This window comes from Dasypus novemcinctus, chromosome 6 (assembly GCF_030445035.2).
Source record: "Dasypus novemcinctus isolate mDasNov1 chromosome 6, mDasNov1.1.hap2, whole genome shotgun sequence".
Classification (NCBI taxonomy): Eukaryota; Metazoa; Chordata; class Mammalia; order Cingulata; family Dasypodidae; genus Dasypus; species Dasypus novemcinctus.
Window position 1 is genome coordinate 11499905 of NC_080678.1, and position 26565 is coordinate 11526469.

General features: G+C 42.1%; 1 protein-coding gene and 1 non-coding gene across 5 annotated transcripts in view; one reads left to right on the forward strand and one right to left on the reverse strand.

Moving 5' to 3' along the window:
* Window positions 1-26565, forward strand: part of DHX32 (DEAH-box helicase 32 (putative)) — a 59094-nt gene that overhangs the window by 28596 nt on the left and 3933 nt on the right. For all 4 annotated transcript variants that reach the window (XM_058298154.2, XM_071215628.1, XM_058298152.2 and 1 more), the window contains 7 exons: window positions 789-982; window positions 7753-8125; window positions 11758-12003; window positions 13295-13394; window positions 13486-13644; window positions 24705-24896; window positions 25756-25905. In XM_058298154.2, the coding sequence (XP_058154137.1) occupies window positions 789-982; window positions 7753-8125; window positions 11758-12003; window positions 13295-13394; window positions 13486-13644; window positions 24705-24896; window positions 25756-25905 (1414 nt within the window). The remainder of the gene's footprint in view (window positions 1-788; window positions 983-7752; window positions 8126-11757; window positions 12004-13294; window positions 13395-13485; window positions 13645-24704; window positions 24897-25755; window positions 25906-26565) is intronic.
* LOC111767272 (U6 spliceosomal RNA) lies at window positions 5272-5377 on the reverse strand. The gene has a single exon (XR_002799136.1). It is a non-coding gene; the product is annotated as a U6 spliceosomal RNA (small nuclear RNA).

Sequence of the window (26565 nt, forward strand, 5' to 3'; positions counted from 1 at the left end):
GCCCCACAGAGAGAGGCAACCGTTATGCCAGCCTGCAGCTGAGATCAGAAGAAACTGGGGCCACAAAGTATAACGAAGAAGGAAGGATGAACCCTTATACAGATATTACCTACCATCTTGCTTCTACATGTGGCCAATGACTTTGGGTGAGAAAGTACCTCTTATGGTACCTTGAGTTGGACTCTTCAGGGCCTTGTGACTGTAAGCTTCCATCCCAAATAAATACCCTTTATAAAAGCCAACAGAGTTCTGATACTTTGCATCAGCGCCCCTTTGGCTGACTAATACCATAGGGAAATGTTAAGTAGCCTTTTCTAGATGTTTTGTTCTCATTGTTTAGATTATTTTAAATGGAAATATTTTAATTTTGACTCACTGTTGCTAATTTAATGTTATTTAATATTTACATTGAGTAAAAGAGTTGATATCAAAAGCTGCCTTTTGGTGGGGCTTCACTGTAACAAGAGAAAAATTAATCTGTAAATACATTAATCTTTTCAAAAAAACAATTGAAGTTAAATTTTTTTTTTTTACTTTTGCCCTTTATTTTTATCTGCCTTTCTTTAGTCTGGGAGTTAAGTTTTCACAGTCCCTGCTTACTCTTGTGCATTATTAACTTTATTTGCTAGTAATAATTCTGTGTGTAAGTTCAGATTGTTCAGAGTTTCACTAAATAAGACCTAACACTTCCCACTGGGGATTAAATGAGGTGAAAGAAACACTCATTTATAAGACGAGCCCTGCTAAGATGGTGCTATATGACCCCTCCTCATTTTTCCCTGTTAAAGGTTCCACAGTGGTGTGCCGAATATTGCCTTTCCATCCACTACCAGCACGGGGGCGTGGTCTGCACGCAGGCCCACAAGCAGACGGCGGTCCAGCTCGCCCTGCGGGTGGCGGACGAAATGGATGTTAACATTGGTCATGAGGTCGGCTACGTGATCCCTTTTGAAAACTGCTGCACCAGTGAAACAATCCTGAGGTTGGTTGGGGTTGCATCTGCTCTTCCTGATGACTCTCGGCTTGGTTTCTACAATGCAAAGAGAACATTACTCTTGCCTCTATGGTGTGCGATAGTAACTGGTGTCTCTGGCACTAGCCTGACACACCCCAGTTGTTTTCCTACATTGGCGCCATCCACCATGCCCCATAATCTTCAGGAAAAAGGACGCTAGCTAAGTTGGCCCCCAAAGTCCCTCAAGCTGTGCATTTCAGGCTCTGCCTCATGATGGGTCGTGTACATGTTGCCCCCGTGCCAGCCATCTAGACACATGCTGTTTTCCAGATGCCCCTGACTTTCACACCTCTGTGCCTTTCTCCATTCCTTTCGTTCTGCTTGGAGTGCCTGTGCCTCTTCTGGGTTTGGCTGATTCCTACTAATTGCAGGGGACACCTACTCCAGGAAGTAGAGCATTCCCTGATGCTCACATGCTCTAAAGTGAAAAACCCACTGGGCTACTGCTGAACTGTATATAAACCTCCATCAGTTTAGATCAATGTTTTTTAGACTACTTTTCAAGGTCCTTTGGGTTCCAGCGAGCCTTCTCAGAGGCTGCTGCAAATTGTAGGAAAGGGGACAGTTCTTTTATCTCTCTTTTGTGTTTAGCTTTATGATGAGTAAAAGGAAAGGAGGAAAATTGGGGAAACATACTTGTCAAGCATTTTTATATCTAAACCTACAAAGGAAATACTATCTGTCCAGCACCTTAAGGAAATGGTCAAAGTAGTTTGCAGCCAAAGCTGACCATGTCAAGGGCTTCAGGTGCTCCATGCCTTACCTGGACACCCAAGAAGTAGGGAGGTAAGTATCCCAGGATCACAATATGTGCCCACGAGCAACCCGTTGCTGTGGCATACCAGGCTGCCTGGCATACAGTTTGGGAAGCTATGCTCTAGTAGAAGAGGGCAGGGTGGTTTTTCATATCCTTATTCCCAGTGTCTAAATTTTTTTTTTTAAGATTTATTTTTTTATTTATTTCTCTCCCCTCCCCCCTCCCCCCATTGTCTGCTCTCTGTGTCTATTCGCTGTGTGTTCTTCTGTGTCCACTTTTGTTCTTAGCAGCAGCCGGGGAATCTGTGTCTTTTTTTATTGTATCATCTTGCTGCATCAGCTCTCTGAGTGTGCGGTGCCACTCCTGGGCAGGCTGGACTTTCTTTCGCAGTAGGTGGCTCTCCTTACAGGGCACACTCTTTGTGCGTGGGGCTCCCCTATGCGGGGGACACCCCTGCGTGGCAGGGCACTCCTTGCGCTCATCAGTACTGAGCATGGGCCAGCTTGACACGGGTCAAGGAGGTCCTGGGGTTTGAACCGCAGACCTCCCATGTGGTAGGTGGACGCTCTAACTGTTGAGCCAAGTCCACTTCCCCCCAGTGTCTAACTTGATGCTTGGCCCATGGAGGGTATTCAATACATTTGAGAGTGGAAGAAAAGTGGATTGCCCTTGTCCAGCTAGCCACTTAATGGCAATTGCACTCTCTGGGGCACTTCTGTTTCCAAGTCAGAAAGTCTATGCTGTTCATTTGGTTTGTACTAAGTTGCTTTCCCTCAAATGTTTATCTTCAGAAATAGAAGGCTTTAGTCTTTCTTATGTTATTATCAGGTCAGTATCAAGCTATACAGAATCTTTAGACCAAAAGAACTGTGACTTGAACTTCCTGAATATATGGTACCTTCTGTTATTATAGCCGTGATGTCCTTGGGTCATTGAATTAATATATACTTATAAACTACTTATTATGCAAATGGTTCATGAGTAATACAAAAGATATATAAAACCCTCCCTGCTCCTTATGAATTCACAAACCTGAAAGGTGAAGGATAGCCTCAGCTTGGAAGGTTCATTCCTTATCCTTTATAATTCAAAGTGGCCTTTTGAATTGTCCTGATTTTAATTAAATGATGGTTCTGTCTAGGTTCTAAAACTAATGTATGGATTTTTATATCTTTAATGCCATCAGCAGTTTTTTTTTCTTAATTAATATGGAATCAGGTTTACATATATGCTTCCTTTTTACAAAGCCACAGAGATAAATAACTGGAAAAAAAAGAGATAAATAACTGGAAAAAAAAGCTAGTAATGTTGCTTAAGTAGGTCAAAGACGTGTCTCCCTTTTAAACATCTATTACATTTTGAGATTTGACTCTCATGTGTTTGTTTTAGGGTGAAAAACCCAAGCATGACAATTCTGATGCCAAAGGAATATTATGTAGAAATATTTGTTAGTCTCTATCTGCATGTAGTATTCATTTCTTAATGTGGAATAGGCTGCAAAGCTAGCGTACCTTTGAAGGCGCATGGAAGTTAGTGGCCTGCTTTGGCCCTTGCATGTTCTGTGCTGCCTTGTCCTCTCATTGTTACAGTATCTTCACTTTATAATGACTCCTGTTGTTGGGACTTTGGACTTTCCTGTTCTGACAGTCATCAAAATTGACAGAGTCAACAGATATCTCTTGTGTTGTTAATAGGGTTTGAATTGGAGGGTAAAGGCCACAATTACTAAAAAGCCTCCCTTTGATAAAAGTAATACTTTATTTTCCTCCTCCTTATCTGTACTGTCAAATGGGGGTCTCCATCACTTACTAACTTGTAACCTTGTACAAGTCACCTCACTTCTCTGTGTTAAAATTCCCTCATCTGCAAAATGGGGATGACTGATGTACATGCTTACAAGGTTGTTGTGAGGATGCAGGAAGTAAGTACATGTGCTGACAGGTAGTGAGCACTCTCTATGTTGGCTATTTCTGTACTAACAAAGCTAAATTAGAATCAGATGCCTTTTCTTTTTTTTTTTTTTTAAAGATTTATTTATTTATTTATTTCTCTCCCCTTCCCCCCGCCACCCCGATTGTCTGTTCTCTGTGTCTATTTGCTGCGTCTTCTTTGTCCGCTTCTGTTGTTGTCAGTGGCATGGGAATTTGTGTTTATTTTTGTCGCGTCATCTTTTTGTGTCAACTCTCCTTGTGAGTGGCACCACTCCTGGGCAGGCTGCACTTTCTTTCGCGCTGGGCAGCTCTCCTTACAGGGTGCGCTCCTTGCACGTGGGGCTCCCTTATGTGGGGACACCCCTGCGTGGCACGGCACTCCTTGTGCGCATCAGCATTGCACATGGGCCAGCTCCACACCGGTCAAGGAGGCCCAGGGTTTGAACTTCAGACCTCCCATGTGGTAGACGGATGCCCTAACCACTGGGCCAAGTCCGCCGCCCAGATGCATTTTCTTGGAGAGGTATGCTAGCCATAATTTTGAATACTCTCAGACTAAATAGCTGTTAAATCAGAAGACTTAAGGGTGACTCTTGACTATGGGAAGCATTGTTCCATATTTGATATTGTCTTTTATTTCCTTTGTAAGCCTTTAGTATCTAATACGGTATTGGGCACATAATAGGCACTTAGTAAAGCTGATCTTTATGCCTATTACCATTTGGGGGACCCTGTGTATAACACCCTAGTTTTTCTCTAAGCTTTTTTTTTAAATAAATATTGGAATCGGTGTCTCACCCCATTACGTCATCTTGCTGCATCAGCTCCCCGCGCGTGCAGCGCCACTCTGGGCAGGCTGAAATTTCTTTAGCGCTGGGCGGCTCTCCCCACGGGGCGCACTCCCAGTGCGTGGGGCTCCCCTACGTGAGAGACACCCCTGCGTGGGCCAGCTCCACAGGGGTCAAGGAGGCCCAGGACTTTAACCGCGGACCTCCCCCGTGGTAGACGGACGCCCCATCCACTGGGCCAAGTCCGCGTCCCTCTTTAAGCTTTTTTTAGGCTTTTTTTTTTTTTGAAACTATGAACACCTGAATATTGTATACTTAAATTAGTTTTTCTCAATTAGAAATAAATTATCTTGTAGAAGTGACATGTTGATTTCAAATTTGACCCTCTAGAATGCAGATTTTTTTTTAACTTCTCAAATTCTCACTTAATTATATATAATTATTAATTAAACATTTTTTTATATTTTATTACATTCTTAGCTTTCAGAGTAGTCTTAGAAATTTAAAATATCCACTGCATTTCCTGAAACTTGGGCAGTATGTCTGTATATCTTTTTGCATAGTTATCATTAACAGCACTTTTTTTTTTTTTATTGACTTTGTAATAATATTACATTAAAAATATATATGTGAGGTCCCATTCAACCCCACCCCCCCACCCCCCCTCTCCCCCCCCAACAACACTCGTTCCCATCATCATGACACATCCATTGGATTTGGTAAGTACATCTTTGGGCACCTCTGCACCTCATAGACAATGGTTCACATCATGGCCCATACAAAAATATGGAACGCTTCACGAATTTGCGTGTCATCTTGCGCAGGGGCCATGCTAATCTTCTCTGTATCGTTCCAATTTTAGTATATGTGCTGCCGAAGCGAGCACAACAGCACTTTTGTAAACACTGTACAAACATGTATTTTAACAACAAAATGGCAAGAAATATATCTCTTGATTTGATGTGTGTAAGATATGAAGGTTCATGTAGTAAGTTTTAGGATTGCACTTAAAAAAGGTGATTCTCTTAGTATTATATAATCAACTGGAATTGCTTGCCTTAATTGCTGAGTGTAATAAATCACTATCTTCTCCCTTTTTAATTAAGCTTAGATATATTTATATAATACACATACCTCCTCCACCATACAGGGAACATTTCTTCCTATAAGATCAGTGATTATATGAGTTTTGCTAAAGAGGGAATAGAGGTTTAATTTCTAACATTAAGGAAGTAACAAAGATATTTTAAAAATGTGTTTTTGGGAAGGACGCACTCATAACTTCCATCATTATATCAACTAATTAACCTCAGCAAAAGATCTGAAAGCTAAATTTCAGATGAATCCCTATTTACATCTTACACTTATAATGCTGCAGTATTCTTTTTAAATTTGATCAACAATGTGTCACTTCTCATTTGGAAAGATACAGGATGAAACAGGTATGAGAAGAAAGGCAGAGAGTAGCTTTGGTCCCTGGAGGGTGGAGTTGAAGGTTTTGTATGGGGTTTGTATTATTTTTGCCAGCTGTCCTGTAAGTTTGAAATTAGCTCAAAAAAAGATCCTTAATCCCTCATCCCTCCACCCAAATAAAAAACAACTTTGGTCCCATAAAGCTAGAGAGAGGATTAACATGGATTTTATCATCAAAACCTTTGAGGCCAAGGAAGCAATCTTTATAACAATAGCATCAAATGTAATAGATATCCAGGTTTAAATCTTGACTGCGCCCCTGGCTTTATGACCTTGGCAGGGTATTTAGCCTTTCTGAACCTCAGTTTTCTCATTTATAAATACAGGATAGTGATGTCTACTTTGAAGATTTATTAAATGAGAAAATGTATACATCAGCACAATGCCTGGCATATAAAAGGAGCTTAATAAATGTTTCCTTCCTTTTCTTTCTTCCTTGAAAGAGATTAATTGAGGACTGTACTGAGGGCTCCCAAACCACCCCCAACTTTGATGATTCATTAGGAGAACTCCAAGATACAGCATTCAGTAGTGTTTATGGTTATGATTTATTAGGTAAAAGGATACAAAGCACAATCAGCAAAGGGAAAAGGCGCATGGAGTGAAGGCTGGAGGAGAACAGGTGCAGGCTTCCAAGGGTCTGCTCACAGTGGAGTCACATGGGATGCACTTAATTTCTCAGGGAAGCTCATTAGAGACTCATTGCCCACGGTTTTCAAGTGGGGGCTGGTCATTTAGACACTCTGTCTAGTAAGCACCAAAATTCTAGATTCCCAGAAGGAAAGCAGTATTGCTTGTACAGTTTAGGCAGAGCAAGCCCCTCTTAACAGTTCTAGAAAGGGTGGGAGCTCTCTCCCTAAGTCTAAGTTACCAAAAGCCAGCCAAGGACCAATTTTGCAAGTGAACTTTCAAATAGAACAGCCTCAAAAACTGCTATGTTCACCATTGTGCACACAAGGATAAATAAAAGTAAGCACCTAACACACACACACACACACACAGTAAATACCCAGTTGGGTAGAAAACTTATAGAATTGGTTTCCTCAAGGAATAACATGGGAAAATATGTAAATAGTGTCGGAAAGATGTGTGCACATGGAGCTAGATGAGTAATAGGTGGTGGTGTTTTTTTTTAATTATGATCCTGAGAACTGGAAAATTCCTTTATACTCATCAATGCACCTTCTCTTACCCCCTACTTCCCCATAGGAGCCAATTCCCATGCTGCCCTCAAATAAGTAGTTACTTTTTTAATGTTTTTGGTTGTTTATTTGTGGACCTTATTTCACACTTGGGGACACTTAATGTCTTGCGCCCCAAGTGAGCTATCGGCAGAATTCTAACGGTGGGCTAGCTGGGCAGTGAGTCTGAGCCAGGACAGTCTTTCTTTTATTCTCCCCTTGGAAATTGTGTGCTGTGACTAAAAACTCTGCCATTGAATCATGGGAGGGGGAAAATGCCAAGGGTGTTTTGTGGTATTACTTTTTCATTTGAAAATGTCAGGGCATGTGTTAAATGCAGCTGTTGCTAATATTCATATTAAACATTTAGGACAGAAGTCTTTAACCTCAAGTTCAGATGCAGACTGTGTATAAATTTTTGTTCATGTGTATTTTTCTGTGTTGTCAGTCTGTAGATTTTATCACCGTAATGAAATCTGTGGCCTCCAATAAAGATTTAGAACTACTGATTTTGAGAAAACTATATAGGAAGGGCAATTTTATTGTCTGGAAGTTTTTTTGTATGACTTTTTAAGAGTATCCTAACTTTAATATTTCTTCTTTATAGGTATTGTACTGATGATATGTTGCAAAGAGAAATGATGTCCAGTCCTTTTTTGGGTAGCTATGGGGTCATCATCTTAGATGATATACATGAAAGAAGCATTGCAACAGATGTGTTACTTGGACTTCTTAAAGATGTGTTACTAGCAAGACCAGAACTGAAGCTCATAATTAACTCCTCACCTCACCTGATCAGCAAACTAAGTTCTTATTATGGAAACGTGCCTCTCATAGAAGTGAAAAATAAGCACCCTGTGGAGGTTGTGTACCTTAGTGGGGCTCAAAAGGATTCTTTTGAGTCTATTTTGCACCTTATCTTTGAAATTCACCACTCTGGTGAGAAGGGGGACGTTGTAGTCTTTCTGGCCTGTGAACAAGTAAGTAAGTCTTGTCCTAACCTAACAGAGCCCTAAGGCATTTCATTTGGAAGCTTTTATTACCTCACAGTACAGGTTTCTGTTTGCTAATTAGCTGTTTAAATATTTGGTTCCAACACACCTTGTTTTTTTATACTTTAGAAAAAACACAGATAAGCTAAAACCTGTGTTGCCAGTTACTGACTTCTGAGAGAACAAGGAAATGTTTCTGAAATCACATGCTGTTCTGAAAACAAAGGTGGGGTGAGGCATTCGTGGGGTTTGTAGAAATGATCTCCAGAGCCAACATCCTCTAGACTGGGATGGAATCTTGCGCTCCCCCAGATGCAAAACAGGCACTCCTCGTGCTCGCCATAGGTCACTGTCTCTTTGTAGGGGCGTCACATGCTGCCTCCTGGCTGCCTCCCTTCCTGCAAGGAGCACTGCCCAGAGATTAGGAATATTACCTTTGTACTTGGCACAGAATAAAATAACACAGAATTACCCACAAGTGTACCTGCAATAATCATAGGGGGTATTTAGTCAGAAGAAATAACTTACAGCACACCCCCAGTATTGGGGCTCCTTTCCTTAAAAAGATGAATGAGAAAATTCTTAACTCAGGTTTCTTGAAAATGGCTCTTCAAAAGAGCAGTTGGAAATATACAGCTGAACATCTTTTCCATTCTTTTATTGCTTTTTATTGCTCTTATATAGTCAGGTGCATATGGAGTTGCTTTTTTTTTAAAAAAAAAAACTGCAGTTACACTGACCCTACTTCCTTCTCCACTACTCTGTTGACTGATTTAAAAACCACATAAATTTAAGAGTTAGACTTTTCTTTTTAGAGGCTAATTGTCAGGCCTTTTATTTTCCCCTACCATCTTCTCATTCAGAGATTGCAAGCACTACTTTTTAGACCTAGACCGAGTCTGTAGTGGTTGCAGTGGTTAATAGAAACCTAAAATAAAATTATTTGCTATTGGCTTAGTCACCAGCTGAATAAAGACAAGTTTCTCAGCTACCTATCTGAGCTCAAATATCTGCATGCTTTCTGTTTTTATATTCAAAGGATAATCCTCCTAGCTTTAGGCAGCTTAGATTTTATCTGTTTTCTTAAAGTCATGTATAATCTCAAACATAAAATGAAAGAATATTTATCAGTTTTTTGTGTAAATGTTATACACATTCTCTTGAATAGTAAGTGAATTAAGCCTTCTATGCTTTACAGTGATTTATTCTTTCTATTGTCATTCCCTAAATAAATTTCCTGCATGATCCAAGATATTCAGTAATTATCTAAAGGAAGTAATTAAATGATTAAGGAGATAGGAGAAGGATTTATGAAAACAGAGGTTCTCTTTGTAACTGGGTAAGCCTAAGGAAGGGAAGAATAGCAAAATTTGAAGTCTCAAACATTCGAATATTAGAATTGCCAGGTGAAAAGGATGTGCTTTCATCACAATTGAAAAAAACTTCAAAACTGTAATTAAGACTTAGTGTGAGTAATCATTTTTCAAATCAGATTAAGCAAAAATTCTAAAGTGGGTTTTTGAAAAATAAAGCTCATAGCAAAATTGGGGGTAGGGATGTGGTCTTATATTGGTTCTTAGAGGTATAATAAAAACTAATTAGTGGCTTAGTGAGTGACTTTTGAATGGTCAGACTTGAGAAGATGTGTTCTCATCTAGACTGGTAGTGGAAACGGTAAAGGTCACAGGATTTAGAAAGGTATATAATCTTCCTCAAAGTCAGGTTGAAAGACATTTTCTATTAAGAAACCCTCAGTCTTGCCGAGGCTTAAAATCTAGACAGGAAAGTGCAGTGAAAGCTGCGGAGGGGTTTGGCCAGTGCAGAGGAGGCGGCTCCTGGGGTGGGAGTTGCTGCTCCGACCTGGGTGGGTGCAGCCCGGAGTCTCTGAGGCAGCTCCTCCTTCAGCAAACATTATCTGCAATCCGTTTTTTTCCTCACACTTGGGCCCCAAATTCTATAAATGTTTCCTGGTTTTCCTTTCCCCTTTACCACCTAACAAGCTGAACACAATTCAATAGTCTGGTGGACTTTTTTCCCTTTTCTTACTAATATCAGGATTACCATTTGGCTTCCCTGTGTTCTTAATATTTGTCTGGCTCTGAAATTCATGTTAAGAGCTATTGATCATATGCCCCCATGTGTTTGAAACTTCCTTGATTTCTCTATAAAACTTCTAACACTCTCCATAGTACTTAAATATCATATGAAAACAAAGCCAAGCAGTCTAATAGAAATGTACCAGTTGTCACTTTTTATTTTAAGAAATACATTTTAAATGGTAGAATTATGTTCAGACATTTTGTTGTGGTGACCCAGTAGTCCATTCACATTGGGCAAGCTCACGTCTGCCCCGGCTGTGCACTCAGCACCACACCTGGTGCGGAGGAGTCCGCATAAGTCACTGCTCTTGGTACTAACTTGACTTAAGCCCTGATGTTTATCGTATGGTGTTTTTTATCACTTAATCATCTTTTAATCTGAAAACAAAAAGTAAACCAAGTTAAATGGAAAACTTTAGATTTATGGTAATATCTAGCCAAATTGTTATATATCCTTTCGCTATCACCAAGAAGGTGTTTTTAGGTTGGAGCCACTGCCCTGCTTCCTGGGAGCCTGTTGCAGCTGCTCTGCGGCTCACCCCAGTTCTTAGAGACCTGCGGTACCTTGCCAGTTTTCTAGGCAAATCTTCAGAGCAGTCTGTCCTCCTCCGGAACCTTTCAGTTAATTCTAGCCCCGTTCTGCAAATAGTATGGAAAGGAAGGAGAAGCAAACTAAAGAAATGGAAGATGAAACTGCGTTTTAAAACCTATAATGGTCATGAGAAGTCATTCTTTTTTCACTTGGATTTTTCATGAAATTTTTTTAGTAACGTAAGTGGGATTTCATCCATTGATAGTTTGTTATGCCCTTAAGAAGGCAGAAATTTTGAAAACAGTTTTAAGAGGAATAAGAATTACATTGTGACATCATTTTTATATGTGGTCCAAATATAATAAGATTATATGAGGTTGGTAGTGAAACATTTAGAAAAGGTATTTCTAAATGTCTGAGTCATGCAAAGATGTAAATGGTGGTGAATATTTTCCTACCTACTTTACAGCATTTCTGCTATTTTAAAGTGCTAATGGGGTCAAAATCATTTTCACAGTGACCAGATAGGAATCTTGTTCATGGAGTGTCCTGTATATGTACTTGTATAGGAAATCTAGCCATTGTTTTGTAATTCTTACTTCTGCTTCCATTAAAGCACAGTGTTAGTTTGTCATTGATATGAGAATAACTCTTGTTTACCTGTCACTGAATTGCATCAAGCTAGAAAAAGAGCAGGATAAATACATAAAGGTTAAGATAATATATTTCACAAGAGGAAACCCATTTTGTAATAAAAGCAATGGAATTGTTGATAAATTATATTTAACTTCCCGAAAGAAATTTTCTCATCCAGTTACACTCTATTTCCTTATTTAATAAAACTCTTAGGCATCAATGGAGGCATTTCTTTCCCTGGATACATTGTGCAGCTATTGGCTATAGTTTTATTTAACTCAGACTTTAAAAAATAAAATAGTGAAGTTGTATGTATTGTACTTTATTCTCATGGACGATATTTTTAATTTTAGGATATTGAAAAAGCCTATGAAATTGTCTGTCAAGAAGGATCTAATTTAAACCCAGATCTTGGAGAACTGGTAGTAGTTCCTTTGTATCCAAAAGAGAAATGTACATTGTTCAAGCCAAATGATGAAACAGAAAAAAGATGCCAAGTTTATCAAAGAAAAGTGGTGTTAACTACCAGCTCTGGAGAGTCTTTGATCTGGAGCAGTGGAGTCAAATTTGTGATTGATGTGGGTGTGGAAAGAAGAAAGGTAATTATGAATGAGTAGGTGAAATGACTGCTGGTGATCGTCAAGAATCAGTTTCTTGGGTTCCTACCATTTTACTGGCCAGAAAGTGAGGCTGAGCTCTCTGTGACCTGGAATTCTCTCTGTTTGGTCACATGTGCAAAAGAGACATCTTGCAGCCAGTAACAAAATCCTGGATCACATGTTATTGTCTTTCATTATTGGTATTTGGAAACAAATTAATTGAACGGATTGAGATGCTAGAGGAAAAAGTTTTGAGGAAAGATACAGCTATTAAAACATAAAGGTAGTGGTTCTTCTTGTTAGAATTTTGTCTTTAGCAAAGCAAATTGACTACTAATCTTTTCTTTTGTACACCTTACATACGTCTGTTGAGCCACTTTATCAAGGTAATGTAGCACCTTCCCCCAGGGAATTTATTAGAAATTAGTTTCAAGTACCCTGTCTTTTATTTTAGCAAATTTGGCTTTCTAATTGATGTGATAAAACTTCATCCTAACTTTTAAAAAATAGTTTTTGTCACTATCTTAAAAAAATCAGAAAAAAATGAAAATAGGGTATCTCAAACTCAAAGACACTAGTACTTCAGAATTGATAGCATCTCAGAGCTGGAAAAAACCTCCAGGTGACAATTCTGCTGCCAGTACTCTATGCTAAGCAGTCTTTTATCCCAAAAGGGTCTCCTAAATACCCTCCTCTAACTGTGACAGAGGAGTCCAACCATTAGGCAGGTTCCCTTGGAACCAGTTTGAATTGACCTTGATTGAATTAGTTCACCATTCACTATCACTTAAGCCCTGAAAACATCCTAAGAAAAAAGAAAAATCACTTAGTGCCATATGCCCTTTTGTATTAGCTGTTATGACTAAAGGAGCTAAGTATATGTTACAAAGGGGAGACCACAGAAGTCACCTTCAGTTTGAACAGAATGCTGAAGAAACACAGCACTGTCAAGTGATAATCCTTTTCTCTGGGTGACATGTGAGTATCTGTTATCATTCGCTAGTACAGTGCTTTGAGACGTGATAACGTTAGTATCAGCAGGCAATACAGAAATCCTATATTTATTGAAACTACAGTGAAAGCAGACAACCTTTAAATCCATTTATCAAAACACTTGCAGCTTCCATTCCAAGGCAAATGAAACAATAATAAATATTGTACAAAGAAAATGAGTCTGTAGCAAAGCATTTCATAAAGTAAAGTTCTGCCAACAGCAGAGTCACTTTGGGTCCAGGAAGCCTGCTAAATCTTGAGTTATCTGATGCTAAAGATGCTGTCTTTCCGTTTAAAGGTGTACAACCCTAGAATAAGAGCAAACTCACTTGTCACGCAGCCCATCAGCAAAAGCCAAGCAGAAATACGCAAGCAAATTCTCGGTCCGTCTTCTTCAGGTAGCCCCCTGGACACAAAAACTAAATGATGTAAATTCTTGCATGAAGGCAACACAGAGACATTATAGCCATTTTCCTTGGTTTCTTTTAGGAAAACTTTTCTGTCTGTACTCTGAAGAGTTTGCCTCCAAAGACATGAAGCCACTTAAGCCAGCAGAAATGCAGGAAGCCAATTTAACAAGCATGGTGCTTCTTATGAAGAGGATCGACATTGCGGGCTTAGGCCACTGTGATTTCATGAACAGACCAGGTAGCTTTGTGTTTGTGTGTTGTCAGGGCATGTGGGTTGAGATTATGCCCGTTCCCAGTCCTAAGAGCGAGTGGTATGGTTGTGGTACATGGCAATGCAAGCAGGAATGGGGATTTGATATGTACTGCGGCAGTCTTCCCTTTAGAGGTAAAAATTCCCTGCAGGTAATTAAAAAACACTAGGCACCATCTGTTCTGACACTGGGACCCTGGGGAACTGTCTGCCATTAGACGTGGGACTTAGGGAGCAAGGCCAGAACAGCAGAGACCAGGGGGAGGGGGAGGTCCGGAAGTGCCAGCTGAAATCAGCTTAGGGTCAAAGCCAAATATTTTGCAGAGTTGCCTGGTAAGAGACATCCGTGGGAAAACAGTTCTGCCTCATGAAGGACCTGGGGGACATCCACTGGAATTACACTCCTTTGGAATTTAGGTCAACGTTTTTGAGAGGGTGGTAAGTTTTAAGCTTGAGACTGAGACGTTGTAATTAAAAACTGAACATTTTTCTCCTGTGGGAATTTCTCCTCTAAAAAGTACACTAAGGAAAGCCCTCTGTCATGTAAAAAGCTTTGGCTTTCTCTCCTCTTTGGTCCACCTCATTGGGACCTTTGCCGCTCCTGTAATTGACTGCTTTGTTAAAAGCCATCAGAATGGTAAAAAGGTACAGAGCAGGCAACTTCTGTCTATGTGACAGCTACCCAAGCCACAGGGCAAAGTGCATGCCACGTGCTCGTAGAGGAAACTGAAGTCATTGCTGCTTAACCCCGTGGTTCCTTCAGCTCTTCTAGGTCATTTATTTTGCCTGGTGGGTAAAAATCTCTAACTCTGGCTATAGTATCAGGGAGGTCATGTTGACTATTCGCTTTAAAATGTCAACAAACCAGCTGGTGAGAAGAGCTTGAAAGCAGCGAATATTCTGCTTATTCTTGTCCATTTAAACACCTGTCCTCAGGAACAACAACAACATTTGTATGGTATTTATTGACATATATGAAGTCATTTAATAATTTGAACCACCATGTGAGGTAAGTGCTATTATTCGTTCCATTGTAAGGTGAAGAAACTGAGTCACACAGAAGTCAAGTACCGTATACAAATGGAGAAGGTGGAATTCAAGTGTGGGCCCTGCAGTTATAGGCATTTTAACCTCTCTGCTCTTGTGTCCCCTGAACTGGTTCCCACTCCCCAAAGAACCTTTCCTGATCATTGATGCCTTCTCTTCCTTCTAAAAGATGTCTGATGGTGTTGGGTGTCCGTCCCGTGTCCCCTCCAGCCAGCATGGAGCCTCTCAAATATTCCCACTCACCACGGTCATTGGGAGGCTCCAGGCACATGTCACAGACATTTAGGAGTGTAGTTCACCCAGTCCCACCCAGTCCACCTGCCTGCTGCTCATGAGGACCAGGAGAGCTCAGGTCCCAGGACCAGACTCCCCAGCTTTCCTGGGCAGCACCCTTCCCAGCTTCCCCTGGCAAGGCCCTTTGCACCGTTGGAACTGCTGCTTTCTTCTCCACATGCAGCTGCTTATCTGCATTGAAATTTTTTATTTTTATTTATTTATTTCCCCTTCCCCGCCTTCCTCCCCCGCCCCCCACCCACTTATCTGCTCTCTGTGTCCATTTGCTGTGTGTTCTTCTGTGGGAATCTGTGTCTCTTTTGTTGCATCATCTTGCTGCATCAGCTCTCCGTGTGTACATGGCGCCATTCACACTAGGCCGCTCTCCTTAAGGGGTGCACTCCTTGCGTGTGGGGCTCCCCTTCATGGCAGGGCACTCCTTGCATGCATCAGCACTGCACATGGGCCAGCTCATCACACAGGTCAGGAGGCCCTGGGTTTGAACCTTGGACCTCCCATGTAGTAGGCGGACGCCCTATCCATTGGGCCAAATCCACTTCCCTACCTGCATTGAAATTAAGTGGACATTTGGGTCCCCACATAAAGATTCCTGGGTTAGAGTATTGATTGCCCTTCAGTTGATATTTTACTCATGCTTTATATAAAAGGGACTTCCTTTATTTTTTCCACACTTTAGGCCAGTAGTTGAAATTTTCATTGTTTACCAAAGGGGTTGAATAACAATCTGTTAAATCTGGGTGCTTTGGTGTTCATGGCAAGTATCAAATGTGTAAACAGAGGTCACCCAAAAGATCATTAAGCAAATGGAAATTGTATAACTTCTACTTTTTTGCAGTGTTTTCTCTTGATTGCCTGTATTTTTCCATCATTTCGTTGAAGTGTATGCCAGTAGTGTTTACAAGCACTGGAGAAAAAAAGTTTTCGTGTTGCTCTTCCTAAAACATTCCTTAAAATGACTGGTAGAATTTGGAGCAGGCCATTTTTAGTAAGAAGATGCTCACCTAAGGATGCTAACATTTGAAAGAAAAAGGTAGAAGGGAAGATTGGAGTCAGTTTACGGTTGCAAGAGCAGAGCTGAAGAGGACAAGTCAAGAAGTAGATGGGTGTGGCGGGGGGCAGAGAAGCAGTGTGGCTGCGCCCAGATGCCGTTCCAGGATCGCTGTAAGTTTTCCTGTCTGGAGGTCAGAACAAGTAAATCCTGCCTGTCAGCAATGCCGAGGCCCTCCCTAGACCAATTAGGGAGTTTTATACTAAAATTCTCCCAATAAACACTGAAAAGTCACTTTAGGGAATCCTTTGGGATCTTAAATTTTTAAAAAATGACTATTACATAAAGGGGCATTGGAATCTCTTAAGAGGAACAAAAACCAGGCGAGCCCTTTTTCTCTTCTAAAATAGACTTCTTTCCTCTGTAGCCATTGCCTCCAATTGTAGTTTTCTGTTTCTGCAAGAAAAGGGCTGTTGACAAATTTTCTGTAAAACTATATGGCACCCCTCCCCAGTTTGCTACCTGCTGTGGTAAATCAGCCTGAAAAGATGAGGTGCCGTGGAAACCCTTAAGTCCCCAGGAGGGGCCTTGGAGCCCTGGGGGAGGCCACTTCTGGATGGAAGCAACTGCCCCAGGGATTGTGGCTCCCTTGGGGGCTTAGGAGAGCAGTCTCTCAGAGCTCCTTGTGAATTGGGAAATTCTTCTCCAGAATAAGAAGACGAAAAGAGTCACGAAATGCACAGAGGCAGCAACTCGGAGGAAAGAGAAGCATAAATAAGTTGTATGGAAGAAAGATCTTGAAATTTAGGTTCCACAGGGTTCTCTGAAAAGTGGTCTAGCTCTGCTCCAGGGAAGAGTTAGCACCTCCCCCTGAGAACAGCCAAGGAGTCTGAGTCCTGACCACCTGACTCGGAGGGTGGTCTTGAACTTTCCTTGGTTCATTCTCCCCATCTACAAAAAGGGAGTTCATCAGGCTTGGGCCCTTCCTACTAGCTGAAGTATTGAATGTATTTGTGGTAAATTATAGCTGTCTAAAAAGGGGAGGAAAGAAAGAGTCCTAAGAATATGATGTGCAGCTGAAAAACATATGTGGCAAACTCTGGTCCAAGTCGTTTTTCTTATGTAGAAATTCTTACAATGATTAGAATTGTGGCAAGTTAGACAGAGAGAGAACTGAGTTGGGGTGGAGGAAAGGGTCATGTGGCCCAGACAGGCCAGAAGCCGCTAGGGGCAGTGTTCCTGTGGCGGCGCAGCGCCTTAACTTGTGAGTAGTCAAGCCATCCTCTTTCCTTTTATCTGGTCTCTGAAGAAGAAGGAATCTGAAGGTGGGGTCTCTGCCACTTTCATTCCCATTTCTCGCTGGTGGCCTCAGAGCTTCAAACAGCTTGACTTCTTTGTTAAGCTGATCAGCTGCAGTAATTATTGCAGAGATCTTCCAGTGACCATTCTCTGAAGAAACATGTTTAGTTTTCAAAATTGCTCCTCTAGTCCCACTGCTCACTTCTTAAATTCAAGAATCATCATCTGTTAATTTCCTAGGCATCCTCTTGCCCCAGATAGTGGATGTTTGGTAGACTAGACATGAAGGGAAAAGAAAAAGCAGTCTTGGTAATGGCGAAGAATTTAAAAAGCAAAAAGCAGATGACAGCAATGCAGTAGAATTCCGCTGCTCTCCTCTCAGTGGCATCCATTGTACTGTTCACACCATGAAGCTTAAAGCCAATAGCTGGGGTACAAAAGGGTTATGGTCACCATTTCTTTTTGTCTCCTGACAGTATACACATAACTATTTTCTGCTGTGCTTTGGGAAAATGTAACTATGGATTAATTCTGATTCATCGTTTTAGAAGCAAAGACCAAAAAAAAAAGGATGATGCAGCTGCTGCATTTAATTCAACTTATAATTGAAATACACAAATGTAGCAAACTTGTCACCCCTTTCAGGATTCGTGAACCATATGAAAGTGAATTTGGCATAATTGGGCTAAAGACTATTAAGTGAATCCTCTTGATATGGGCCTCTTAAAAAAAAAAAAACAGTGACTTTTTTCCTCTGCGGCTGCCTGGGAATTGACCTCCATCCTGAGCAACAGTAACTGTCTGTCTGGACAGGAGGCTTGGGACCAACTGATGGCTTCAGTGGAAACAGATGACCATGGCTTTCTTTACCCTGGGAAGGCAACATACCCAGACAGAAATGTGGGGGGGGGGGGGGGGGGGGGAATGAGCCAAAATGTACAATTCTATAGCAGATGTCACTTTCACATTCAGATTCAGAACTCATTGTGGTGGTAGGACAAGTGGCTTTGAAATGACTTATGAGTTTTTGGATTTTGCCGAGAGAAAGGAACATACACACACACTTGCCAGACATGTCAGCTATGACAAGGAAAAGACCTAAGGAAACAGGAGAGGGAAAGCAAAAACAGAATAAAGGAAAACAAGGGCTGCAAATGCCAGTGCTGGTGCTGGCAAGAAGGGGGATTGAAGGTTCTGCAAAGACTTGATCTGTGCTAATGTTGCAGATTTTCCACCAGAGAATTTATAAATGATATATTAAAAAATAAATAAAACATCGTCTTCTGAATTACTATTTAACACTCTAAGTGCCTACTTTGTGAATGTACTAGAGAAGTAATCCTAGGCTTAGTTATAAATCACTGGAAACTCAGGGTTTTGTTTTAGAGCTTGCAAAATGGTCTTAAAATTTTACAGTGTGTTAAGAGGCGCATGGGAGAAAAGAGGCTGCTGCTGATTTTGCATTCATCAGGAGCCCTCACAATAGCTGCACTGTAGATTCTCGTGTCTGTCAGCAGGATTTATGCTGCCAGTTGCCACCAACCAGCCAAGAGAGTTTAGCAAATATTCTGACACTAAGCTGACAGAAGGCCACAGTCTAGGTTCTGTGTTAATGAAGGTCATACTATTAGCCGTTTAAAGTCCACACAGGGAAGCGGACTTGGCCCAGTGGTTATGGCGTCTGTCTACCACAGGGGAGGTCCGCGGTTCAAGCCCCGGGCCTCCTTGACCCGTGTGGAGCTGGCCCACGCGCAGTGCTGATGCACACAAGGAGTGCCCTGCCATGTAGGGGTGAGCCCCACACACAAGGAGTGTGCCCTGTAAGGAGAGCCGCTCAACACGAAATAAAGTGCGGCCTGCCCAGCAGTGGTGCCACACACATGGAGAGCTGACACAACAAGATGACACAACAAAAAGAGACACAGATTCCTGTGCCACTGACAGCAACAGAAGTGGACAAAGAAGAAGACGCTGCAAAAAAGACACAGAGAACAGACAACTGGGACAGGGCGGGGGGATAAATAATAAATAAATCTTTAAAAAAAATAAAATAAAAGTCCATACATTTATTGCTGTATCCAAATGGGGAGGGGGGTCAGATTGAAGAAGAGGGGTGAATATGCTAAAAAAAACCCTCCAGAGCCATTATATAAAATATTGAAGAATCTTGGAAACAACAAAATTTTACAGAAAGTGAAAAATCCGGGAGCAGTTTTAGCCATTGATACCTGCTAGGCCCTTTATGGGTACAGTGATGCTGTGATTTATCATTCAAACCAGGATGTTTCTGAGAGTGCATCAGTCCGACTTAACAGCATCGGCACTCTCTGTTTCGTCCTCCATCTCTTGGTTGCTCTGTTTCTCTTAGTCTCTCTTTACTTCTTCTGTCTCTGTCTCACTGTGCCCATTTCTCCAGTCTACATGGCAGACTCTTAGCTCCACTCTGCCCTAAGCTTTCTGACAGACCAAGTCAGCTAGTCACTGGAGAGAGACTTCTCTGAGTTCTCATGGTCCAAAATCCAGACCTCCCAAGGGAGAGAGCCAGGGGTTCCATTTGAGAAAGCACCCACCCAGAACCAGTCATCTGTGGCTGGGGAGAGGTGTGTGGAGGGATAGTCACGTTGTACAAAATCTTGCTTCTCTGAGGCTGGGATGTGGAGTGGAGATACAGTGCCTGGAAAAGGGGGCTCAGAGGAGGCCAAACCACACTTCCAGTTCAGTGTGAGGGCTGGTTGATGGGTGTGTGAACATGCCCGCTGGGCTTTGCAAGGGCCTGGTTGTGCAAGACGCTCACAAATGCATCAACAGCAGATGAGGGGCTTGAGCATTATCCTTACAAGAAAATAAGTAAGCCAAAAAAAGGAGAAACATCAAACCCTTGAGCTGGTTTTATAAAACCTTTGATCGTGTTGTTGTTTTAAAGCCCACACTTGATTTTTGTTTTCTTTTTCTGAGTTGTTCTGGTACCGACAGTCCCTTGCCATCTGATGGCAGTAATGAATATTGTTGAAAGGTGTTTTCTCTGTAATGGATTGGGGGTGGGGAGGCCCTCAGCTGCTCACCAAGACCACAACCTGGGGCCTTGCTTGCTTGTAAGAACAGATTGCTCTGGGGAGAGGAGTGGCTCGGGGTCAGCATTGGTACTCATAGCAGAGCTTTAGCAGTGTCCTGATCTTTGAGGAACACTGACTAGATGTGGTTCTGTGGTCTTCCCAAGAGCATGGGCAAAAGCAGCCATGGGAGATGAACTCGGTTTCTCTTTCCCCTTTGTAGTGCTCTCTGTGGCCAGGCTGGGTGGGAGCATTGTGATTTATTGGGAGGGCAGGAAGGTTTGGGCTGTGCCCATGTCCATCTAAAGTCTGCTTGGGTTTCCTGCCACGTTCTGGGGTGGAGCTGGGGATGGAGAGCCTGAGGACCCAGCTAGCAGCTAGGCTCAAAGGAACTGGGAAGGCAGTGAGAACCCTGACCTCACCTGGATGCCCTTCCTAGAGCAAGGTGGGATACAAACATACCCAAGGACCTGGCTTCTGCCTCCAAGAAATTTTAGCTCCCAGTCGGCATGGAGTTGAAAATGTTGCTTCTTAGTTTACCATTAGAGGCCAGTCTCTCTCTAAAATCCTTTCCAAATCTAAAGTCTCAGATAGAGCCTTCGTCCTGTGTCCTTATTGGTAAGAAAGGGGTTAAGAAATGTGGGGAAAGGAGAGGGAGGCTGGTTTTGGAGACTGCTTAGCAAGAGAGATCTGTTCCACTCCTGGAAATAAATTCTTGCCCACGCCAGGGAAGAGAGGCATGACGCTCCTTTAAGGATGTTCTTAGGATGACTTGTGGGCAAAAACCTGTCTTTTACCTGTGGGAAAGTGCATTTAAATACATTGACTCATATCAGCTACCTTGAGAGGAAATTCAGTGTTTTTGAGTCTTGGTAAGCAAGGCAGGAAATAGGACAGAGATTAAGAAATAGAAGACCTGGATAGAAGAAAAGTGTTGAGAAGCTGAGTAGACTTCTGCATGGGGGAAGGATCAGCCCAGTGCCTCCTAGCATTTTACAGCTAAAATTTTGGCATGCATTCAAGAACAGAGGAAAAACACCACCTGAGACAGTAGCCTCCTCATCTGGCCTGTGCACTTGGTGAACATCAGCAGTGGCTTGGCCCCATCCTCTGATGGACTATGTCCTTTTATACAAATGAATGACCTCTCTGTAACTTGCTTTTCTTCAGATGCCATAGAAGGAAAACACAGATACAACACTGGAACTTAGCATTTAGGGCTCTCTGGAAAAGGGGTGCACAGAACAGTTAAGAAATTCTGTGATGACTGCCCTTCAGGTTACTTTGAACAATGATGGTTTGACCTTGACATGGCTACTCTGTAGGGAGTATGCCTGCTTTTGGCAAGAAACCTTAATGAAAAGGATGTTTTGTTCCTTTTAAAATTGTCTTCATAATAAAGCATTTGGATTTTGCACTGCTGCAAGGAAGAGGTCGCACACTAAAACACTTCTCCTCCCTTTGCTGACCTTATTTGCCATGGGTACACTTGATCAGCAAAGTCATAAAGAGCCCTCACCTAAACCCTTCTGCTTTTTAGCTAAGACAGTTTTACAGCCTGTACTGGGGAGATCTCTTAAAATGTAGAATGTAATATTAGTGAATTCTCTTCAGTTATTTATTCTTATTCCTTCACCTGTATAATCTGCATTCTGTTAACTTGTTCTTTCTAATATAATAAAACCTCAAAGCCATCCTCTTTTTCCGTTGATAGGGCTGGGAAGTAGAATCATGACGTCGTTTCTGTTACTATCCCCATGTGACGCCAACTCAACCCCAGGGCATAAAAATGAGAAGTGATAGGTGTCCTTTGGGACAGAGCCAGGCTGTCAGGCCAGATGCCTATAGGGACAATTGCCAAAGATCCTGGAGCTTATAATGCAGTAGGTTTGCTGATTTATGGAAATTAGTTTCTAAAAAGTTTTCAGTAATTAAGTTTGTACTCCTAGCCCCCTCTTGCCCTGTTTAATCTAAGATGCTTATTTTCTGTTGCTGTTTCTTGCACTGTCTCTAGCAGATGAGCTGTTTTTCATTTCATGGCTCACTGATGGAACTCTTGAACTTCTTTCTGTAAATAACCCATCTGTTTTCTTCCCAGGGATTTTAACTTCTCATGTTCTGTCTTTGCCAGTGTGGTTAACTCCAGGGTCCACAAGAATGAACAAGTAGTAATGATAGGGCAGACGGATAAAAAACTGATCACATTATTGATGGACCATCCCCAGGAAGCCATGATCTTCTTTTCAGATTTAGATCTTGATGAGCTAAATCAGAAAGAGTAGGGAGGAAAGTGGACTTGGCCTACTGGTTAGGGCACCCGTCTACCACATAGGAGGTCCGCAGTTCAAACCCTGGGCCTCCTTGACCCGTGAGGAGCTGGCCCATGCGCAATGCTGATGCACACAAGGAGTGCCATGCCATGCCATGCAGGGGTGTCCCCCACATAGAGGAACCCCATACGCAAGGAGTGCGCCCTGTAAGGAGAGCCACCCAGCGCAAAAGAAAGTGCAGCCTGCCTAAGGATGGTGCCACACACATGGAGAGCTGACACAAGAAGATGACGCAACAAAAAGAAACACAGATTCCCAGGGCGCTGACGACAACAGAAGCGGACCAAGAAGGTGACGCAGCAAATAGACACAGAGAACAGACAATGGGGAGGGGGGGAGGAGTGGAGAAATAAATCTTAAAAAAAAAAAAAAAGAGTAGGGAAACGAAACCTGTTTTCTCCAGGGTAAAGATTAAACCTGTGTTTTCTTCAGAGTCTTCAGACAGATGCCTAGGTTCTCTGCAGGTTTGGCTTGGCTCGTTTTTTACCACCCACTCAGTCCCTGACACTTGCTTTTCCCAGTAACTGATCTTTTGCAATTGATGTAACAAAGGCTGAAATCAGATCTGTTATCCAACCAAAGGACTAGAGATTTCTAGAAACTGCATTTTAGCATTTGTGAGTTATTTTTCAAACAGTAAAATTTCCCCATTCCTATCAAGACAACATGTTGGGGGAATTTCATCAAGTCTCAGCCTGGGTTTTTGAGTTATACCATTTGCCTGAAATTTTAACCAATAACTTAATCATCAAAGTCTGGAAAACAAATAATTTTTACTATTTGTCACTTTGAACTCCCAGATGCAGACAGACTAAATTACTCTTAGGTCCTCATAGTCTTCATCTCCTACCTACAACACACACATTGAAATAGAGACAAATGAAAATAATCTAATAGCTCTCCTAAATCCTTCAATTTCTGGGGTAGAGCAGTACAGTGGCTTTATGCTATGTTTGCTTCTTTGTGTGTCCATTATTGCAATACCAAATGCCAGACAGGTGAAAAATCACATGTATTTATTTTTATAGAGCTTTATTCTGTAAGGATGAGAATACCTTGCTTTGAATAAATGAATTTTGGGGAGTGGGGGTTAAGCATGTAGAAACTCCATACCATATTGATATTATATAAAGAGAAATAAAAGGGCGGAAAAAGTCAGTTCAATGTCCTTATTTACACTGGCAAATAGCCCTTTTAAGGTCCTTGTCTGCTAATTCTGTCATCTGTGTGAGTTCTGGGTCAGTTTCAGTTGATTTTTTCTCTTTTTATGGGATGTATTTTCCTGCTTTTCATGCATCATAATTTTTTATTGGATCTTAGACATTGCAAATTTTACGTTGTTGGGTGCTGGATAGTTTTGTGTTCCAATAAATGTTTGTGAGCTTTGTTGTGGGCTGCAGTTACTTGGGGATGGTGTGCTCCTTTCAGGTCTTGCTCTTAGGATTGGACACACAGGACTGGAGCTGTGCCCATATAGCAGTAGTTACTTCCCCTCTGCCTGTTCCACCCAGTGCCCTGGAATCCTGAGCTTCCGCAGTTTGGCTGTTGGGGACAGGCGCACTTCTTAGTCCTGTGTGAGCACCAGGCACTGGTTTCCCTCTAAAACCCTCAGGTGGTTCTTTCCCTGGCCTGGGTGGTACTTCGCAGAATGGTCAAGGGAACTCTTACACACCGCCAGAGTGCTCTCTCTGTCTCTCCCCTTCTCTAGCACTCTGACCTGGCTACCTTAGTCTTCCTGGAACCTCAGTCTGATAGGTCCCACCTGAGCCTCCCTTCCTTGTGCGGTGGCCTGGAAATTCTCTTCCAGGCAGTGAGTTGGGCAATCATAGGGTTCACCTTGCTCGTGTGTCAGCATGGTGTTGTCCCCCCACCCAGGAATCCATCCTTCATTGCCTGATGCTCCGTGTCTTGCAGTATATTATGTTGTTTAACATATTTTGTCCATTGTTTAGTTTCAGGTGGGAGGGTAGATCCTGTCCCTGTTTCTCCATCTTGGCTGGAGCTGTATAAGACTTTTTTCTTTTTCTTTTTCTTTTCTAGCACCAGAAAGTTTGATGCAGGCATTGGAAGACTTAGATTATCTGGCGGCACTGGATAATGATGGAAATCTTTCTGAATTTGGAATCATCATGTCAGAGTTTCCACTCGATCCACAACTCTCAAAGTCTATCTTAGCATCCTGTGAATTTGACTGTGTAGATGAAATGCTAACAATTGCTGCTATGGTAACAGGTATTCCTTACAGGCTATTCTTTTGTACTGGGACTCTAAACCTGGTATGGATTTCAGTGAGTTCCATTTGAAATTATCATATATTAAGAAGTACATAGCAGAGACAGTGGTCAGTTCCTTAAACTTTTGAAATGATAGTGAAATGTTTTAATAAATTAAAAAGGAAAAATATTGAAGAATTACCTTAATATGAAAATATCCAAATCAAAGTTCAGTAAATTCTTGAGAAACATGAAAGCATGCCAAATTTGCTTTTGCAAAGTAATGAGATCGAGGCTCCAAGGACACACCATGTGTATTAAAGTGTGTCTGTCCCCTTAATGGTTTCACTGTGCCATTTATCACTTGCTGTCTTTTCACACAGAGAGACCCAGAAAGCTGTCCTGTTGGGGAATTTATGCTCTCATCTCAGGTGTATCATCTATATTTAGTAACCACTGCAGACTAAGGAAAACACTTCATGAAAAGTATCTGTCCCCAAACAACTACGGGTATCTGGTTTTTATTTCCCATCTGCTTGGTTCTTCCTGGTTTTCCTGGCAGAGCAGACCGGATGCTATGCTGTGTTAGGAACCATCAGTTCTAATCCTGTTCACGCATCTGGGCACCTCTGAGTGCCGCCACTGAGGTACTGCAGGGTGGCAGCTGTATTAAGCAGACCTTAGGAAAGCAAAAAGAGATAGAGAATTATAATGACTCACTATAAATTTCTTTGAGTTATAAGTAAACACAAATAACCTATTTATTCAGAGAACCAATATAGGAGTGATTCTCCCCCCTTCTCCCCCTACCCCACATGTTGTGCTGGAAATGAAATGTCTTCAAGATTGCTGAGCTTGTGACCCTTTGCATTTTAAAGCTCCTAATTGCTTTTCACATCTGCCACATGGAGCTGAGGAGGCTGCCTTGACTTGCTGGAAGACATTTTTACATCCTGAAGGAGATCATTTCACCCTCATCAACATTTATAAGGCCTACCAAGATACAACTCTGAATTCCACCAGTGAGTGTAAGTAAATGCTCATGATTCGCAGAAATTACCTACTGGTTCTACCATGCTTTACCAAAATTAAGCTGAGTTGTTTTTCAGACACCCTTATTTTCTAGCCCAATTGGCCCCTCAAATGGAATGGCCCCAAGGCCCTAAATGCACACCTGAGTTTCTGCTGAGCAGTAAAAACTCACTGCCCTTGTCCCTTAGTGCTCCTGCGAGTGGCGATGTGTGCCTTTACTGGAGGAACTCCACCACCCAGCATAGCCAGTCTTCAGAGTGAGCTAGCTTGGAGCACGACACAGGCATGCAGAGACTCGACTAACACAGCTCCTACCCTCTTGGGTCTGAGGAGGAAGAAAAGGAGCCAGCATAGCCAAGTGCCCGCTCTGTCGAGGCTGTGCTCTGTGCTTTACGGTTCACAGTACATTTACAGTCTAGTGGGAGAGAGCGTAGAGCATAAAAAACCAAGCTCAGACAATAGTAAAAGTGGGCTGCTCTGCTGAGGTGAGGCTCGGGAGGATTTGTCTGGAGCCAACTAAAAGAGGTGCATGGAATTGTTTGGGAGAGGGGAGGGGAGAACACATGCTGAAAAGCAGGCTGGTATGCCTAGAAGAGGCAGGAAAGCCTGTGTGGGTCTTCACAGGAGGGCACCCGGGGACGAGGGAGTGGAGCTGC